This window comes from Copadichromis virginalis, linkage group LG3, assembly GCF_057382275.1.
Source record: "Copadichromis virginalis isolate Kocher_CV1m ecotype Utaka linkage group LG3, C_Virginalis_male_GT1.1, whole genome shotgun sequence".
NCBI classification, from domain to species: Eukaryota; Metazoa; Chordata; class Actinopteri; order Cichliformes; family Cichlidae; genus Copadichromis; species Copadichromis virginalis.
In genome coordinates this window covers 63,861,928-63,881,578 of record NC_140620.1, presented here as the reverse complement: position 1 = coordinate 63,881,578, position 19,651 = coordinate 63,861,928, and the positions used below count along the sequence as shown (strand labels likewise).

Here is a 19,651-nt window from a genome sequence, read left to right as displayed (position 1 = left end):
TTAACACACTTAAAGGCTGAAGCTGAGGAATAACTCAGGAAGCTGCAGGACAATAGAGCGACTTTTGTGACAAGGAAAAAGAGACTGGGAGGACCAACCAGGGATTAGAAGCTTAAAGCAGGTTTAAAATAGTGAATTAGAAGTGGTTTCCAGCTGATTGAGCAAAAGAAGTGACGACTGTAGAAATAAAAATAAAAGAATAATAATTGAATTATGCAGCAATGTTTTGAATATGCATTTCTGTTGTCAGGGCAACTTCTCGAGATGTGACTCAATATGCAAATTAGTTGAATGAGTGGGGACAGAAAAAAAAGAAAAACTCAAGTTTCCTGTCTGAGACATGAGTGAAGTTTGCATTGAGAGAAATATATCTGTGACTGTGTGAGAAGAACTGTTTGGTAAAATATATGATAGCAGCCGCAGGACAATTAAATAAAGTCTGTGACTAAGTGCAGTCGTGCAGATCTGGAGAAGAAGTTTATAATTTAGTGATGACACATTGTTATAAAGTGTTTAGAAAGGGCTTAATGGGAATATTACTGTTGGGCAAACTGTGCGGCTTTAACAAGATTTTCTGTGTATTTAGCAGGTGAAACTCTGTCAGCTGACTTCAGACTGTCAGGAAGCTGAAGAACCTGAGGCCAACCACTGAAACATGATGTGGGCAAAATGAACAGAGGGAGGGATTTTAAAGGTGAACATTTAGGACTTACTGCAAATGTTACTATGTCAAAGTTACTGTGACTCAAACAGAGGAAATTCTGATTTTCTTATTTCCACACCCAGCATGTTTTGGGTGTTATATGCTATTAAATACTTTTAAATAAATTAAAAAGTATTTTCACATTTAACTCCAGAAAATCATCAATCAAAACATGGATATTACCTGACCACAGATTCGTGGTGACGTCACTGCTCTTTTAACTGTTCGGTGTCTTTGTTTGTTTGCTGGTTGTAGAAATGGTTTATATGAGCTTTGAGCTGAGAGTCAGAGGTTTCTGTGGACACTGCTCATGTCGGCACTTATATTTCTGACCTTTTCTTATAACCGATTAAACATGATCTCCTCCCTTTTGCCCCCATTTTTGGTGGTGTAGGTACAAATGATCAGGCATGACATTCTCATAATAAATAAGATACTGCAAATAATTATTTCTGCATTTGTGCGATTGAAGTGAATTGAAAATGTGTATGAAATGACACTGTTTTAAAGATTTGGCCTAAATAATTTTGGAGTGAATGAGTCTAAACATGATGACCTAACTAGTGATACCCTGACACACACACACACACACACACACACACACACACACACACACACACACACACACACACACACACACACACACACACACACACACAGCATGTTATGCCAGTTTCAGCTGAAACTATGTTTCAAACCATGTTCCGGGTTTTTAGTTCACCATTTATGAGGCTTCAAGAAGAAAATAAAAGACAGATCTGAATGTTTGAAAATGTTTTGGAAAGATTCTGTAAAGATGAGATGAAAAATACTCAAAGGATAAATTTAATTGGTTTATTATTTAGATAAGTTGAAAAAAGTTAAACAAGCAAGTAAATGAAGAAACAAGGTAAAATGAAGTAATAATGAAAAAAGTTAAACAAGTAAATGAAGAAACAAGGCAGAGGAGAGAAAAGCCCAACAATCCCCTCTGAGCAAGCAGTTGGCGACAGTGGGGAGGAAAAACTGCCTTTAAACGGGCAGGAACCTCCGGCAGAACCAGGCTCAGGAGGGGACAGTCAACGGCCGGGACTGGTTGGGGGGGTTAACAGAGGTGGAGCAAGACGAGGCTACATCAGGTGAGGAAGCAGTAGCGTCTCTCCTCCGGAACAAGTGGAACCATTTTCTCTTTTTTTTCATGCACTTTTCCACGAGCGCTTTTTTCTCCAGGATGAGATTTCTCAGCTCATCGATGGTTTCTGCGTTTTGTTCTTCAAGTTTCTCACATCTTTGTTCCACCTCTTCCAATGTTGCTTGTTGTTCTTCAAGCTTGTCTTTGAGTTGTTTGGATGTTGCCTCCTGTATCAGCTTGTCCTTGTGCATGTCTGCATTTCTCTGTTGGACCTCTTTGTGCTTGTCTTCTAACTGCTCATTTCTTTTCTGGATTTCTTGGAGCGTGAGCTGCAGGTCTTCATGTATTTTGTCTTCTTGTTGTTTTTGCGCCTGCATTTGAGTGTTTTCACGCTTCAAGTTATTGAATTCCACCAAAATCCCCTTAACGAGCTCGGAGTTGTTTCTCGCTATCTGATCGATCCTTCTCTGCATCTGTGAGCAGCGTTTCTCCAGTTTGTCCTTTTCTTCTTCCACTTTAGTTGCTTTGTCCTCCAGCTGATTACAAAACTCTTGCAGTTTTAGATTTTTAGACTCAAAGTCCTGGACGATACGTTTTCCTTCTTTCAGTCTTTCTTGCTGTTGCTCTTTCTGTTGAAGAAGGTCTTTATTTTGGCGCAGTGTTTCATCCAGGCTTTCTTTCAGCATGCGGTATTTTTCCTGCATGCTCTTCAGTTCGTGCTGCATGTCTCGTTGCTTTTTGTCCTGCTCTTCCTTCTGTTGGAGGAATTCTTTCTTTTCTTCCACAGCTTCATGGAGCTGTCTTTGGAGGAGCCGATTTTTTCGGTCCATGTATTGGAGATCCCGTTGTATCTTATCAGTCATCGTTTTCTTGTCTTGGAGCTGGTTGGTCATTTCTTTTAGTTCTGCACTCTTTTGCCTGTTTTCTTTAATGAGGTGCACAATCTGCTCTCGGCTCTGAGCAAACTTGATTCCCCAGCCCTCATTAATAATTTTTATGTCCGGCTGGCGCTGTTGTCTTTCTTCCAGCTCTTTATTTTGGGCTTCCATTCGTCTACATTTGTCCTCCAGTTGAAGTTTCTCTTCTTCAATTTGTTGCATTTTTTTCTGGAGAAGGTAGTTTTCCTTCCTACTCTCCTCTAACGCCCTTTGGAAGGATGAGGAGCCATTTGGGGAAATTGGCCGGCCACGCCAGGAAGGAGAGGCGGCGTAATCTTTTTGAATTGGTTGTTTTTTTCTTGGAAACATGTTGGAGTTTCTATACGATGACTTTGAAGAGCTTGTGGTGAATGTTTTGTAGGCTGCAAACACAGATGCTGCTGAAACGAACTAAAACTTGCTGTTTCTCACCCCTACTTAAGGAAAAACATCAAAGGACTTAAGATTCTTAAGATCTATGACATCATCCCTCCCTAAGCCAATGAGATTGTCATTTTGGAATGGGGTATTTTTTTTAAACTGTTTTCAAACTTAACTTAAAATTTCAGTGTTTCCTGGTTGTGGACTATTGGTTAGTCCAGCCGATTAAGAAATTAATTGTCACAAACATCCCTAATATTATATAACAGACGACAGAAAACACGAGTTTTTTTTCTACTCAATAGAGGTATAATAAAAGTTTTTTTAATTATCCTACTTTTTATAAAAGAGAACATTTATTAAAGATTATGTATTTAATTAAAAAACTCTGTTCATCTAAAGCAGGGGTCAGCAACCTTTAAGACCCAAAGAGCCAAAGAGCCATAATTGGCCTATCTGGGGTTGAAAGGCTCGATAAATGCACGGCGTTTCGCCCGGTACACCGGCTTCCGCGAGTGTGACGCTTATTTTGAGCGATGAAAAAATAAGAAAATATAATTTTATTTGTATATTGCAAAATCACAATAATCTTCCAATTTAGAACTACAAGTTAAAAAAAGAACTAACATAAATAAAATACACTTCAGCTAATTTATTTCCCCAAACCACGCGGAGCCGCACTATAAGGACTAAAGAGCCGCAGGTTGCCGACCCCTGATCTAAAGGGTTTAACAAAAAGGGGGAGCTTCCTGCTGGAAATTGAAATGTCCCCATGTCCCCACTGGGCGATCGTGGCTCAAGAGTTAGGAGTTCGCCTTGTAATCGAGCCCCGGCTTGGACAGTTTTGGTCTTTGTGTCCTTGGGCAAGACACTTCACCCGGCAAGACACTTCACCCGTTGCCTGCTGGTGGTGGTCAGAGGGCCTGGTGGCGCCCCAGGGTGGCTGTAGCTACATCACCAGTGCGTGAATGTGTGCGTGAATGGGTGGATGACTGAACGTGGGTGCTTAACTAGTTAAAAAACAAACAAACATCTGTCTCTTATTTTTTATGTCACACAGGAAAGAAGCTTCAATGTCTGATGAGAAGACATTAATTTGTTGGTGTTTGTGGTGTTTGGTGCAGTTTTCTTGTTCTCTGGCTTGTTGTTTATTTACAGTGGAGATGAAGATCTCTAACAAGTTGATTTGTTCACATTTGCACATTTTTAAGAGGAATGTGTTTTTTTGAGTTTGTACACTATATGCATGTAAGGCAACCGTTTCCTTTTTCTGTATTTTTGTGTGCTGCTCTTTTAACAAAAGGGGAACAAAAGACATTTAAATCGACCTCAGATGATTTGTTTAAATTTTTACAAGGTCTTACTGAGGTGATGCAAAGTGAAATATGCTTCTTTTTTGGTAATGTGCTGGAAAAGCTTGAAAATTGACCTTGAATGTGCTTAAAAAGTGCTTGAATTTGACCCTAAAAATGTGTATGAACCCTGCATATATTGCAGTATTTACAGTTTATAGTAGGAATTTCATGGCAACAGCTAATCTTTATTTTGTTTACTGGGAAATGAAATGCTGCCAATTCACAAAGCTGTGCTTCAGCTGCACTTCCTGTTGTAGACTTGTGATGCACACAGGCTCTGTTCCAGCACTCAGCATGTTCTTCCTTATTTGCTCCACCAGGGGGAGCTCCTAAACTATGACATCTTGATAGGAGTGAACCAGGGAGAGGGGCTGAAGTTTGTGGACGACAGTGAGGACAACGACGGCATCTCAGCTGCGGCGTTCGACTACACCATCTCCAACTTTGTTGACAGCCTCTACGGCTACCCAGAGGGTGAGGACGCCACCTCTGTACACTGCCACTTTTTCAGTTATTCCATTTTACAGCCTCCTCTCACTTAACTGCATTTTGCAGCATCATCAGGTTTTGTCTCATTAGGAGCCGCGTTTGTTGATTTGTTCGTTTTTTTCTGTTTGCTGTATTCATTAAAATAAACGGATAATCGTCAAAATGACAAATGTGGACAATTATCAAAGCTTACATTACAATTCTGACAGCTTGAGTTCACATGAATTTTCAAAAGAATATAAAAAGCTGTGAAAGTGCTTTAAGCGTTTAAAACATGCGAGTAAAGAATGGAATCAGTAACATGTGAGCCCAGTGAAGTGCATCAAACAAGACAAGCGTGCTAAAGAGAGCCACTCATCCACATCACGGCGTGTCTGCGCCTTAACCTTTGAGGCTCTGTGGGCAGTAATGCTATCATCCCCCAGGTAGTGGGCTCCCAATCTCAGTGTCGGTGTTTCTGACAGATCGGCCTGCGAACCCCTCACAGCCGGACCACAGTCACAGTACAGACATGTTTGGATAATGCAGTCATGCTTCCTCTCTGCTGCCTGTCACTCCTTCTGTTATCAGAAAGAGTTTTTTTTCCTCTCTAGATTTCTCACTCGCTTCCTGTTTACGGACCACCAGTGGGTGGCACCAGCTGTGGCCACTGCCAAACTCCATGCTGAGTTTCAGTCCCCAGTTTACTTTTACACGTTCTACCACCACTGCCAAACCGAGACGCGGCCCGAGTGGGCCGACGCCGCGCACGGAGACGAGATACCTTACGTGTTCGGCGTACCGATGATCGGTGCCACGGACCTGTTCCCGTGCAACTTCTCCAAGAACGATGTGATGCTGAGCGCTGTGGTCATGACTTACTGGACTAACTTCGCAAAGACTGGGTAGGCCTCATGTCACAGTAGTGTAAACTGTACACGTTACTGTATGTTCACTGACAGCCTTCTAGTCATGTTGAATACTTGAATCTGGGTTGCTAGTTTAATTCCCGTGTGGCTTTGAAGAATTGAACATACTGGTTCACCAAAAGCATCCAGATCCCAGAGCAGCCGGTTGGTCTTAGATAGTTTAAAGGTTGCACAGAGAATGGGCCTCCTGTCTGTATTCAGTGTATTGATGCCACATGTTACTTATAATGGAGACTGAATATAACTTTGAACTGAAACGTTTAACCTTTATGCTCCACCAGGGACCCCAACCTGCCCGTCCCTCAGGACACCAAGTTCATTCATACCAAGCCCAACCGCTTCGAGGAGGTCATCTGGACCAAGTTCAACTGGAAGGACAAGCAGTACCTTCACATCGGTTTGAAACCTCGTGTCAGAGACAACTACAGAGCTAACAAAGTGGCCTTTTGGCTGGAATTAGTCCCTCATCTTCACAGCCTGCACGACGTGCTCTTTCCCACCACTACGCGCTCCCCCGCAGGCCGTGACCCCGGCACCATGAGGCCCAGAAACAACGTTCCTCGAGCCACTCGTCATCCTTACCCTACCTTCCCATCAGATCCTGAGCCCGAGGGCTCAGAGCGCCCGCCCCAGGACCTCTTTCCCAGACACACCCGCGACTACTCCACTGAACTGAGCGTGACAGTTGCAGTTGGAGCGTCGCTCTTCTTCCTCAACATCCTGGCCTTCGCCGCCCTTTACTACAAGCGTGACAAGCGGCACGAGATGCGCCGGCACCGGCTGTCCCCTCAGCGGGGCGGCCCCGCCAACGACCTGGCTCACAGCCAGGAGGAGGAGATCATGTCCCTGCAGATGAAGGACTGGGAGCACGACGCTCACCACGACATGGAGCCCCTGCGACCCCACGACATCCTGCGGCCCGCCTGCCCTCCCGACTACACCCTGGCGCTGCGCCGCGCCCCCGACAACGTGCCGCTGATGAAGCCAAACACCATCACCGTGATCCCCAGCACCATCACCAGCATGCAGCCTCTTCACGCCTTCAACACATTCCCCTCCACCGGCCACAACAACACCCTGCCCCACCCCCACTCCACCACCAGGGTATAGTAGGGACAGGCCCGACACAGCGCCACCTAGGGACCAGGAACACTGGCTCTGCTACCGCTCTGGAAGGGAGGCCTCTAGACGTGGGCCTTCGTTCTGTCCTCTTATTCTCTTCTTTCTCCAAAAGCAACTACACCTGCTGCGTCATGTGCTGTGAAACTTGGCAGCTCCCTCCACTGGTGGCATGTGGAGGTGCAACTGAAGTGTCCAGCAGCAGATGAGCAGTTTGGGGTGGGTGACTCAGATCTTTCAAAGATACTGTTTTCAAAGACGGTCTGCTGTTTCCAGGCTCAAGACCTCCAACATTTGTCAAAGGGACGAATGCTCTCTCGCTCCTCGCTGTTTTCTCTTTTTTACGCTGGCGTCATCTCTTTTTCCATCTCCTGTGTGTTATGTGCACATTATGCTTCTCTTTTCTACATCCGTGTTTTATTACTGCTCTCTTCCTCTCATTTGACACGCCTCCCTCCTGCTCTTCTCTAAAAATTCCCGATCTGCTGAGCAGTCTGGAGGCGGGAGGCGTACACTAAACATATAACCATGAAAACACTGATATCTTTCATTCTACCAGCATTTTTAGGTGCCAAGTAAGTACTGCTGTGTTTCATTTCTCATCGAGGGAGAAGAAAAACCAAAGAAAAATAGAGTTTCGCTATTTACCGTCAACTAACAGAGTTCTGTCATGTTCTCATGACAAAGTGCCAAACTGGCCTCAGTCGTGATTTTCTTTCTTCCATCTTCTCTCTTTTTGTTGTTTTGTTTGAAGCATTTGTTTAATTGTTGTTTTTTATTGTGTGGAAAGAATTTTTCTGAAAATATAGATATAGAGAAATGATATTATATATAGTTCTATATAAAATGTGTACAAAGGAGAAAGTATATAAAAGGGTTTTCTCAGTGGGGGATCTATGCATGAATTATTTTTAAAGACGCGGGGAAAAGGACACTGTACCTGTCGATGCACGTTTCCCAAAATCTAAACGAGTCATATCGCTCCATGTTTGCTACTTTTGGTTTTAGGTTTTCTCCCGCAGAGTAAGAGCATCGCAGGAGCATCGCAGGAGCATCGCAGGAGCATTGCAGGAGCTCCTGAAGTCAAACGACGCCTCCCAGCACTCATTTATTAAAACGGAGTCGATGCCAAAAGTCTTAAACGTTAGAATCAAAGCAACAGCTGTGAACTCAGTCATGGTGTCATGTGCAGCCTCCATCTTACTGTCACTACTTTTTCATTTTAGGGTACGTGAGGTAAAGCGTCCGTCGATGTAGCTTGATTGTACAAAATTATTTTTCTACGTTATTAACAAAACAGAGCAGAGACTGATGCTGCTCCTGTCTGACCCCCTTATGTCTGCCACATGTGTATTCTGACTTCATATCATCACTGCTCCCTCCCTCCTCCTCTCTCCATCCTACACCGCCTTTGTTATTTAACACCGCCCCCCCCCCCAAACTGATAATCAGACAAATTTCCAAACAGCTGACTTCACTGTGTCGACACCGTTCCTGACTATTTCTGACCTCAGCTCAGCTCTGCTATTATCCTCACATTAAGGGTTCGTTCACCTGCCTGCAGATGATCTGTGAGCTCGTCGGTTGTAAATTAAACTCTAAGCACACTGAGGGTAACCGGGAGGCGTTCAGGGCCTGCAGTGCAGAGCTGCAACATGAAAAAAAGGGATGGGGGCTCAGATCTCCTGAACAGGGTGGAAACAACACGGTGGGTTTGTGCTGCTTGTGATTCCTGCTCCGTCACTCTGGTGGAGACGACTGCAGCTCAGCAGCGCTCCCTGCTGATCCTCTGATGAAGATGTCAACAGTATGTAAACTGAGCTGATGTGCTGCTGTTTGAGCCCACGTGGTAGCGTACGTCCAGTATGGGAGAACTTAGTCACCGGTGCTGTCTTTGCTTGTGCTCTAGCTTTAGCCTGTTTGATTGTTTGTTTTCTATTTTATTACTGCCTAAAAGGGGAGGTGGGGGAAACACATGCCTGACTTCTCCTGTCAGAGGTTTTGTAAGCTCAGTGGAAGGGAAACGTGCACAATGTAAATCATAAAACAACTGAGTGGGGCTGTGCTGCAGGTGGATCAGTGCTGTGGACAGTAGCTGTGGAAAAGAGACTGGACAAAGACTCTCAGCCTTAAATACAGGACAGAGGATGATCCGATCATCTTTCAGCTAACAGTGTCGAGCAGAAGGACGGCCGGCTGATGCGTCCGTACGAACCCTTTTGTACTCACTCCTGTGTATAAGGAGATGGCGAGGGGTTGTGTAGTTAACCTCAGTGATAGGTTTGTAGCATAAACCTATTCGTTGGAACGTTAAGGACAATTTAATTACATAGCAAAGCAAGACACGAGTAGGCAAAGTTCTTCATGTTTCCCGTGCACGGGAGAGAACCGGACAAACGCCGTTCCTTCGCTTCACCCCAGTTGCTCTCGTCCGCTCCCCCGTAACACTGCTCTTTTATTGAGGTTACATGAATATACATATGACGTTCATTAACATATGACGTCTACATACAAACAAAGAGTACGTTGCCTGTGCGTGCGTGTGTGTGTGTGTGTGTGTGTGTGTGTGTGTGTGTGTGTGTGTGTGTGTGTGGTGGGGGGGGTCAGAGTGTGACCCCATAAAGACTTCCCTAAACCTGCTGGTCTGGAAGTCCAGCAGTTCATCTAAACAAAAGGCACTTAGCCTAAATCAGATATAGATACATTTATCCTAAATGAACAGAAGGAGTGACTTTAAGTCTGATTTCAGACTATGTCAGTATTAGTTAAGCCAAGAGTCGGGCAAAAGCTTTATGGCCCGGAAAGTTCTAATTCCCACAACATATTGTTGGATTAGTAAGCAAAACTTTTCTGTGATGAAGATTTTTGGGGTCGTTGTTTTAGTGATGGGTTCATTCTGTCAGTTAGCTTTGGCTTGTTTTCTTATTTCAATAGAGGGAGTTTTACTAAACATGGACATGTCGAGGAGCGGCTCATTATTTCTGTAACAGTGCACTTAGAGAAAACTGTCAGGTGTCGCCCCCTTTGGTGATGATGTTTTGTGCTCTGATGAGCTAATAATCAGCTCTCTTTTCCTCCTCCTTTGTTCTAAGCAGGCCTGCAAGATTGAATTAACAGCGCTGTAAAACATTGTTGTGAGAGCAAATATAAGGTGAGCTTTTCCAGATTACAATGGGCTGAGGAAAAGGTCACCTGTGGGAACCTGCCAGTTCCTGTCTAAAGGATTGCAGCGAGTCAATCCAGTCCAAGATCATAAAGAACTGTTTTTCTAAAAACAAAAGAAAGAACAAATAAATGAGCTCATATTGATGAGGGTGGAGACTCTGATGCTTTGTGCGTGAGGCTCCACTATCAGCAAGATCTAGTGTGAATGCGTGTGCATGATGTGTGTGACTGGACTGTGACTGGACTGACCATGTGGACTAAAGTGTTGACTGACTTGACACTGAGACAAAGACTGGACCAACGTTAGGATGAGTAGATGTTGACAAACAATTCACGACGCCGGTAAGAAAAGGGTGGATGCTTTGCTTTGCTTTTGGCAGGAGCACAAGAGAGAGAGAGGGAGACCGAAAGGTATCGGTTTGTCACATGGCATCGGTTTGTCACATGGCATCGGTTTGTCACATGGCATCGGTTTGTCACATGGCATCGATTTGTCACATGGCATCGGTATGTTAGGTTTTGGGATGAGAACGTGTTGGATGGTTACCTGTCTTGGTCTGGTGGAGGTCTCTTCCCATAAGAAGACTGATGACTTTTTCATTAACACTGAAGTGTTTCTTTCTTCTCTCCCCTCAGATGACTTCACACTATAACCAAGGACACCTCATAGGGGATCATCTGATTGTGGCTTCTCTAATAATCTTTCTAATAGTAATATTGTTCACTGTTATGTTACAGAGTGAAGTGAGATTAGTGCTGTAAAACTTCCATAACACTGAACAGATGCCACCACAGATATGTTGAAATCTCAGTCAAAACTAGCAAAAACAAATGAAATCCATGAATCAGAAATGCTGATTGTTGAACAGATAATTCAGTCTGTGCATGAGGAGGATCCACTTTAGACTAAACTACATACAGAAACACAGGAACCAGGGCACAGTGTAAATCCAGGAGCTCTGTGTGCAACAGCTGACCTGTATGAACACAAAACACTGATTGAAGTCCACGTTGATGCTTTCTGTCTGTTTAACTTTTACATTTGAAGCAACACATTTTACTTCAAACACACAGATCAGGTAGAAAACTGTGGATTAGAAAACAAATTCATCAAGAAGGTCCTGAAGCAAGAAGTTCATCATTGCATAGAGTAAGAAAAAGGACATGAATCATCCCACGGGTCTGTGCAGTCGTTATATTATCATCACCTAAATCATGTCTGCATACTGTGTGTGTGTGTGTGTGTGTGTGTGTGTGTGTGTGTGTGTTGCTTTTTTAAATCTTCTACTTAGAGTTCAAACTTGGATAGTGATAAAAACATTGCACTGCTTCATTTAATATCTAATTGAACACATCTGTGGTTGAATTTGAATCTTAAATGTTTTGATTTCAAAGATGTGGTTCTGATATGAAGGAACAGGAAGTAAATTGTTGCCATGGATACAGTGAGACAGACGCCTCAGACCCTTATTTTTTATTTCTTTGACTTTTTATTTTATTGATTCATTTCTTTATTTTTACATTTTAAAAAGTGTATTTGTCTGAATGAACTAATCCCCATTTCCCATGCTTTGTATCACTGGTCATACTGGGAACAGCCATAGAAAATGTTTGTAAAGAAGAAATCTTAAACATGAGCAGATTCTCAGGCGATTTCTGTTTCCTAACCATTGTTTCAGTAACACGTCCCATCACTACATGTGTGTTAAAGATTTCTTTGGGATCAAAATCATCCACTGACAGTTATCAGTACAAACAGGATGCAAAAATCCAAAGTTCAGACTTCAGAGTTACTAAAACAGAGATCTGAGGAAAACTGGTTCTTCACACGACGTTTCATGTGTGAACAGTAGAGGTGGTTTCATTTTCACATGTAGGTGTTGCAGTGAGGATTGCAGGGAGACATTTGCTGAATAGCTGCAGCTCTGCTCCTGTAGACTGCCTCTGAATGTGTGTGTGGTGATAAAGTCACTTTAATTAAATGTCACCTGTCAGGGAAAACTTTGTGTTGACTGAAGAAATTTCACTTCTCTTTCATTGCAGCTCCACTCTTATTTTTGATGCACTCATTTGTTTCATAAATGATTTCAATGATTTTGCCACAGCTCTGCATTGTCAGGTCGGAGCATGTGTGCTTTTGATGAAATGCTGATATGATGACGCTTGATTGGGGAAAGATTTCCACAGGTGGTGTTGTTGGTCTCCTTCTTCCAGTTTTCTTGTTGCTGCCTCTCTCCTCGCCTCAGTTGCTGCAGCTGTATCATGTATGTTGTTATGTTACATACAAAGAGGAATTTGTGACATTAAAGAGTAAAGATTCTTCTAATTGTTTTCATCTCATCTCCTACTGCTTTAGTCTGCGTGGACAATATATGAGTAAATCATTACCAAGCCAGATTATATTTGGAATATTTCAAACAGAGGACATTACAGTGAAATCTGCTTTCAATGTGACATTTACTTTGATCCTTTAAGACACAGTTTATACATCAGACAAGCTGTTTGCAGAGCGATTAAATGTTTGATATTGTTGTTAAAGTTGTACAGATGAGCGTTAATCACCAACAGCTTCATTAATGTGGATGAACTGGACGGTTCCAGGGAAACTATCAGGATCACACGCCTCCAGTGGTCACTGTGAGTAACTACAACTCTGCACATACAATAATTAAGATGAAGAAATGTTTTTATTGTAGAAAGATGAACCAAATTTAGTTTGACTCTCTGACAAACGACGGCAAGATAAAAGTAGTTTGTTAAAAAAGACACAAAAATGGTAACAATGCAAACAAATACAAACAACAGCATATCCTGATATGAGGCTCACAGATCAGGATCAGTACAATACGTAGCAACCGACATTGATGTTGCCATGGTGACCGCTGCTATATATAGTGTTTCTGTTACCTCACTTGTCTTAAACATCAACGCTGGCTGTTTTTCATTTTACTAATGAGTTCACTCTCTTCCCTCACTTTCGTCTCTTCCTCGTGTTTGAGCTCCTCTCAGAGAGGATTTAAGAAAGAGCTTTGATGATGGCTGTAGCTCAGGAGACAGAGCAAGGCATCTAATGATCAGAAGGTTGGTGGTTCAATCCCTGACTGCTCCAGCTGGCACACAAAGTATCCTTGAGCAAGACACTAACCCTCTCCGATGCATCCATCAGAGTATGAACGTGTTAAACAAGAATCAGTCCATTCACCATGGAAATATCAAAGTAGAAAGTGATGGCAGTTATGATTGGCTGCACAGCTGGATCACATGACCAGGTGAGTGGTACAAATAACAGGAAGCTTCTCTTGTGGCTTTAATAATCATTTGAATTGATAACTTGTGATTTACAGACTGTTCTTTATCTTTTCATTGTCGTCTGAAACACAGAAAAATATCAATGTTGGAAAATATGACATTTATATCTAGTTTCTACAGGATGGTTTAATTCTCCAAAGGCCACCACAGACATGACAAAGTTATTTCATCATTATAATGCACAAAAACAAAAAGCAGGATGAGCCCTGCTGCTCACCAAACTTGTGTTGAATAATAATTTGTGAATCATTTAGTTTAAAACATCAACTGACTGAATCCATGAATCTCATCATGTGTTTCTGAGTGAAAGACACAGACATGAACAGACTGAACTGTTTCTCTAACAGGTAAGACTAACTACAAAGAGTCAATTCATACCTAAGTGTGCCAAAAAAGTCTGAAATACCCTTCATGAAACCAGTCGATGGATCCCAGAACCCAAATCCAGGATAAAGAGGTTCAGTGAATGTGGTGTGGAAGGTGTGGAGGTGGATCAGAGAGTCAGAGGAGACTCTGTAGAAGGACAGAGTGCCAGCAGGACAGTCCACACACACTGCTACTCTGTTAGAGACAGAGGAGGAGGAGGAGGAGGAGGAGATGGGTGTTTCTCTGTTATTGTGCCACACAGAGGAATAATGATTAGAGCAGCAAAGACTCCAGGACTGATCATTTCCACCAAACACACACTCATCACTCCTTCCTTTCCTTTTGATTCCTCTGTAACTCACTGATATCCGAGCCCTCCTCGTCCACTCGACCTCCCAGTAACAGCGACCAGTCAGACCATCTCTACACAGCAGCTGTTCACAAACATCAAATCTGTCTGGATGATCAGGATGTGACTGAAGCTCCTCCACATGTGTCACCTTCCTGTTGTTGTCAGACAGTTGGAGCTTTGTGTTCACTGTGTTTGTGTCGATTGTGAGTTGACAGGAATCTAAGTTCAAAATACTTATTAAATACATACATCATTGATTTAATGCCAAATAATTTCATTTCCAACATTTACAATAAATGAATTAAAAATTTAATGATTTTTAAATAAATGTAATTAATCAATTAATAACACATTTAATTAATTATTTAAGAATCTATTTATTTAATTCATTTGGGCCCTTCTAGCCCTGCAGCTGTGCATGTGCTCACATATCCACTGGTATGTGTCCTACAGGTATTCTCACAGCAGTGCTGCTGAACATTAAATGACCAGCAGATGTCAGTTCTTCATAATAAGCAGTTAAACTTTGTGTGATCTGCCTTTGGGTGAAGCAACAAAGCCGGAAAAATTGGACACATTCACAGAGCTTTACCACACCATCACTAGACAACAATGGAATTATTTTAACTAAAAACAAATAATCAGAAAGTCTTCTGCCTGGTCTCGTACCTCTGTGTTTCTGTAACATGAATAATGAGCTGAAATTCTCCTCACGACACCACCGATCAGCTCGAAGGGCCCTCGAGTTTACCTGCATGCATCCTGTTCACCTGTCAGCTGTTTAACACCTGCTGCTTATTCAGCAAACACGCCCACATTACCTGGTGACAGTCACAGTTTAATGCGGGCCGCTGTTTGTCAATATAAAATAGTTTAGTTCCAATATTGTGCACATAATTTGCAAATGCACCATATTTTACAGACCATGAGGCTCACTGGATTATAAGGCGCATTAAGCGAAACAAAAATGTCGCATGAGTCAAACTTTACTCAGCTCATTCTTCTTGCTTCCTCCACTTCCGTACCATTGATTCATTCATGTTTAATTCTCTCACAGCTGCTTTATTCCCATGTTGGGAAGGGCGATGGACACTAAGATAACTACAGAATACTTTATAAGTGAACCTGATGCTTTAATCAGGATTTGGGCTATTTGCATTTAAATTAAATCAGTAATATAGTTCTGCCACTTATCTGCTCTAATGACTGGAAATCTGATATCCAGTCACCAGCACAGCTCACTCACTTACAGTCACTGACTTCACTGTTTTTGCTCCTGAGCAAATCAGTTTGTTTTAGATTAAAGTTGTTTCATAACTGCATCATTTTACTGAAGTTTAATGTGTCAGCAGAGCACATGTGGAACTGAACCATTCGCTTGTCTTAATTATCTGATGTTTATATGTGTTACACTTTTTTAATCTTTAATTTTAAATTGAAACTAACATTTAAAAACATTTGGTACAATGTGGAAAGAGGAAGAGTATTTCCAGCAGGAGCAGAAACGTCTGACTCAGCATGACGATGCTGTTGGTGGATACTGAAGAGCTCAGCCTGTCAAGACAGGATTAGGTTATCGTTTTCAAAAATGTTTATTCAATTATATTCTGAGGCCAGTTATCTGGTATAATCTTTGGAAGTCTATTAAAATAAAAATGAAATCAGATGTGTGGACTTTTGGTTGTTTTTGTTTTGTTCAATAAGCAGATGTTGGTGTTTCAGCAATGCAGTAACTTAAGTTTAAAAGGCTTGTTAGAAACTATGAAACACATCATACAGACTTGTGGACATTAGAAGACGACTAATAATCATCATGAATAAGACTAAAGGCAGGAAGGTGTCCTTTATAACTAATAATATTAATAACTAATAATATTAATATCATAGTCTGTCTGCAGCTGAGACAATACAAACTCAAACTGTGGGCAGAAGATTATATCACTTCAGTTTAAATTGACCTGGAAGCGCCACATTTTCACAGACTTCTTTATTTACAGCATTTTTTACGTGCTGTATAGATTATACAGTTAGGTCCATAAATATCTGGACAGAGAGAACTTAGTTTCTGATTTTGGTTCTGTACATACACTAAAATCTATTTTAAATGCAACAACTCAGATGTGTTTGAAGTGCAGACTTTCAGCTTTAATTCAGGGGGTTGAACAAAGAGATGCAGAAAAATGTGAGGAACTAAAGCATGTTTAACACAATCCCTTCATTTCAGGGGAAATGTAGAGGAAAAATTAGAAAAATTAAATAACTTAATGAAATTAATTAAATCATAAGATTGTCAGCTGATAACCAGCTTCATGCGACCGCTTATCCTGGTCCCAGTGTTAGGGTCAGTGAATCCAGTTAACAGAAAGATATCCTGGATATACTTGACTGACTTTTTAGACTCAAGATTAATAATCATTATAAAAATTATAGTCTAACATCCAGAAATCTGCACGATGTGTTTCATTATGTCTAACAAGCCTTGTACAGTTAAAGCTAACAGTTACTACATGCATCAGTACATTTCTATATTTTTATATCTATAAAAAGAAATCTGACACTTGCCAGACTTTATCAAAGCTGTGAGCATCACAGCAGATGCCTTTGTGTCAAAGTAGCTGAGGATCAAACAGAAAAACATGAAGGTTTTCCTGGCCTGGGATTTTATACAAATATTCTGCAGTACATCAAAAACAAAAGAAAACCATTAATGAACATATGAACATGACCTGATGCTGCTGACGTGAAGCAGAGCAAAGTTACAGAGGTTTGATTACAGACACAGCTGAGCATTTTACAATTTTGCATCATTTTAAAAAGTTTAAATTTGTTCAGTGTTGAACGGCAGAAATGAGGCTTTGTTTTCAGAAGTAAGTAAAAGAAAAAAAAACAGCAGCCGACAGGCTGTAAGAACGGTAGACTTGTGCGTAACAAGCAAGCGAATAATGCAGAAAACAGGAAACTGTTCTAGAAGTACAGAGAGAGAGAGAGAGAGAGAGAGAGCTGTGCATGAAGTGTGATTTTATCCTGGTGGTAGCAAAACAATCAGAGGGAATTCATGACGATGTTTATGTGAAGCGTAGTTTGGAGCTTCTTTTGCTGCTGGTTTACTCAATATTGTTTGGAGAGACATCAAACCTGCAGCTTCAGAATCAGCGCAAAAAGGGCGTAAACACAAAGCGTGGAGCCGCCGAAACATCAGAATCAGCGAGCTGTCGGCTTTCAGCTCGTGTCCGTGCAGTCAGGTGAGAAAGTCACATCTCACTGATTCTGATGCGTCGGCGGCTCCGCGCTTTGTGTTTACGTCTTTGTGCAGAATCCGTGTTCCTGCTCTCATTTACTGTTTTAGCTGTTTGGTGGTTGTTGAAACTTTGGGAGGTTTAACCTGAGATTCTGGCGTTTTGGCCAAAATAAATTTATATTAAAAATCGATTCAGGGTTTTAATGAATCGATATCACGTTATCCAAGCCAGAATCGATTTTAATCGATAAATCGATAATCAAAACCACCCCTGATGCATATACACGGGTCACACTGCTTATTGAAACCCCCCAAAGATCAGATCTGAATCAGACAGGTTTCTGTTTTCAAAGTTTAGACTTTGCTTCTATTGGACTTTTTATCAGTAACACGTGCTTACTTTTTGCAGGAACAGTTGAAACTAACATAAATAAATAACTCCAGAGCTGATAGTCAGCAGGAGGTTTACAAGTTGTGGCCGCGTTGTCGGCGGTATAAGCTCGACCACTTGCAAGGTGAGCTGGCAGACATCACTGAATTCATCAGAGATGATTAGGTTCATTTTGACAAAGTGAGCAGATATTTAACCTCCTAGGACCTGGCGTCCACATATGTGGACATCACAATTTGGGTTGTTTAGACCAAAATACTACATTTTGCTCTACAAGGGCCTGATATCCACTTACGAGGATGTTACACTGCCACTGTGCTATCAAAATTTTAGACAAATATCCTCATATGTGGCTCTCATTTTTCTCAGAAACAAAAAATGTGGTAATTCTTTGTTTTTACATTCATCAGGTCCCAATCAGCCCAAATATCAAAGAGAAATTAAAAATGAATGCCACGGAGGAGTTTGGGTCTTAGGAGGTTAAAGATTATGCCACTACATTCTTGTCTAGAAGATATTAAAGTGTATTTGGTGACACACAAAAGGGTAAAGTTTAAGTATAGTTTGGGTCCACACATGTCCAAACCCTGGTGTGTAGGCCTACTTAGTTTTGAGGAATTGTCATGGGACCGGGGTCTGGGTGACCCAGGGCCTGTAAGAAGTTATGGACATGTGTGTTTTTGGTGCTGCTGTCTCCTGTTTCCATGTTTGTGTATCTAGGTGTGTGTGTGGGTGTGTCAGCCAGGAGCCTGGCCACACCTGCGGAGGAGAATTACTCACACCTGCAGCTGATCAAGCCTCGTCAGAGGAGCTACTTAGGAGTGTGGTGGAGCTCTCTCCGATGCTGGATCATTGCGTAACATCACGTTAGTCTCTTGGCGAGTTAGTTAAGGTTAGTCTGCTGCATTGTGGTGTTGCTGACGGCTGCCTCTTTGTTATTCCCCAGGAGGAGTGTGGAGACGAGAGGGCAGCGAGCACGGGGTGCTCAGACACTGAGGAGCGGAGACAAAGAACACTAACACTGGCAAGAGGACATGTCAGAGTCGGGAACGCACCGGGGATTTATTGTTGTTTGGATTATTTAGCATCACTGTAAATAAACGCACTGACCTCATCAAAGAGTCCAGCATTTGGGTCGTCCTTCCCCTCATCATAGTCTGCCACGCAGGCCGTGACAGAAAAGCCCACTAAAAGAACGCCCACCAGACCAAAGCAATGGTTTTGACTTGATCAGCATTAACCCCGCCCCCTGACTTTGATGAGTGAAGCTGACAAAATGTGGGAAAGTTCAAGGGGGCCGAATACTTTTGAAAGCCACTGTAAAGTTCACTATCAGTAACATCATAGCACCACCTAGCTGTATAGCAACTCCGTCATGCTAGCTAGTAGCAGTACGAGTTATTGTAACTGACTGTAAAAAGTCAGCACAAGGAAAATAAACTCCACCTAAACTTGGTTTATATCTGACCCAGACAGACTGCAGGTCATAACTTCTTACCTGAAGTTCAGTTCACCTGACACTCGGTTCCATTTCAGTAGCTCCTACCGACAAACCAGCAAAAAAAACGGCAAATGTGTCACCTGTGACACTTGTGAGGTTGTCTCAAACACACTCCGTCAGTCTTGATGCTGTTGAACAACAAAATGTTTAAAAATGTGGCGAGTTTACCTGGTGATATCCTCATGCGCGACGCGATCGCGAAAACAGCAAACAATTAACACCACGCCGATGTTGTTCACAGGACAGCAAGAGTAAACGATCGGGAGACCCTAGTCGTCGTTATCGTTCCCCTCGCACGGTTTATTTCTCCGGTTTCAGCGTTTTTGCTTCACAACTAAAGCGAGCA

At 42.1% G+C, this 19,651-nt stretch overlaps 2 protein-coding genes and 1 pseudogene across 2 annotated transcripts; 1 reads left to right on the top strand and 2 right to left on the bottom strand.

The window, feature by feature from the left end:
* Positions 1-1,529: 1,529 nt before the first annotated feature.
* LOC146716585 (uncharacterized) lies at positions 1,530-3,083 on the bottom strand (annotated as a pseudogene).
* A 2,464-nt stretch (positions 3,084-5,547) lies between these two features.
* LOC146716584 (neuroligin-4, X-linked-like) lies at positions 5,548-7,343 on the top strand. The gene is made up of 2 exons (XM_085452499.1): positions 5,548-5,840; positions 6,146-7,343. Exons 1-2 carry the CDS (start codon positions 5,740-5,742, stop codon positions 6,972-6,974), a joined length of 930 nt encoding a protein of 309 aa, XP_085308625.1. The 5' UTR covers positions 5,548-5,739; the 3' UTR covers positions 6,975-7,343.
* Positions 7,344-13,410: 6,067 nt separating this feature from the next.
* LOC146716583 (stonustoxin subunit beta-like) lies at positions 13,411-14,422 on the bottom strand. Its single transcript, XM_085452492.1, has one exon. The coding sequence runs from the start codon at positions 14,420-14,422 to the stop codon at positions 13,811-13,813; it is 612 nt and encodes a 203-aa protein (XP_085308618.1). The 3' UTR covers positions 13,411-13,810.
* Positions 14,423-19,651: the final 5,229 nt, after the last annotated feature.

Bases quoted from the DNA above. Each gene is read 5' to 3' on its own strand.
- LOC146716584 (XM_085452499.1), top strand. From the start codon at position 5,740: ATGATCGGTGCCACGGACCTGTTCCCGTGCAACTTCTCCAAGAACGAT. The intron at 5,841-6,145 runs GTAGGCCTCATG...ATGCTCCACCAG, and splicing joins ACTAACTTCGCAAAGACTGG to GGACCCCAACCTGCCCGTCC.
- LOC146716583 (XM_085452492.1), bottom strand. From the start codon at position 14,422: ATGTATTTAATAAGTATTTTGAACTTAGATTCCTGTCAACTCACAATC.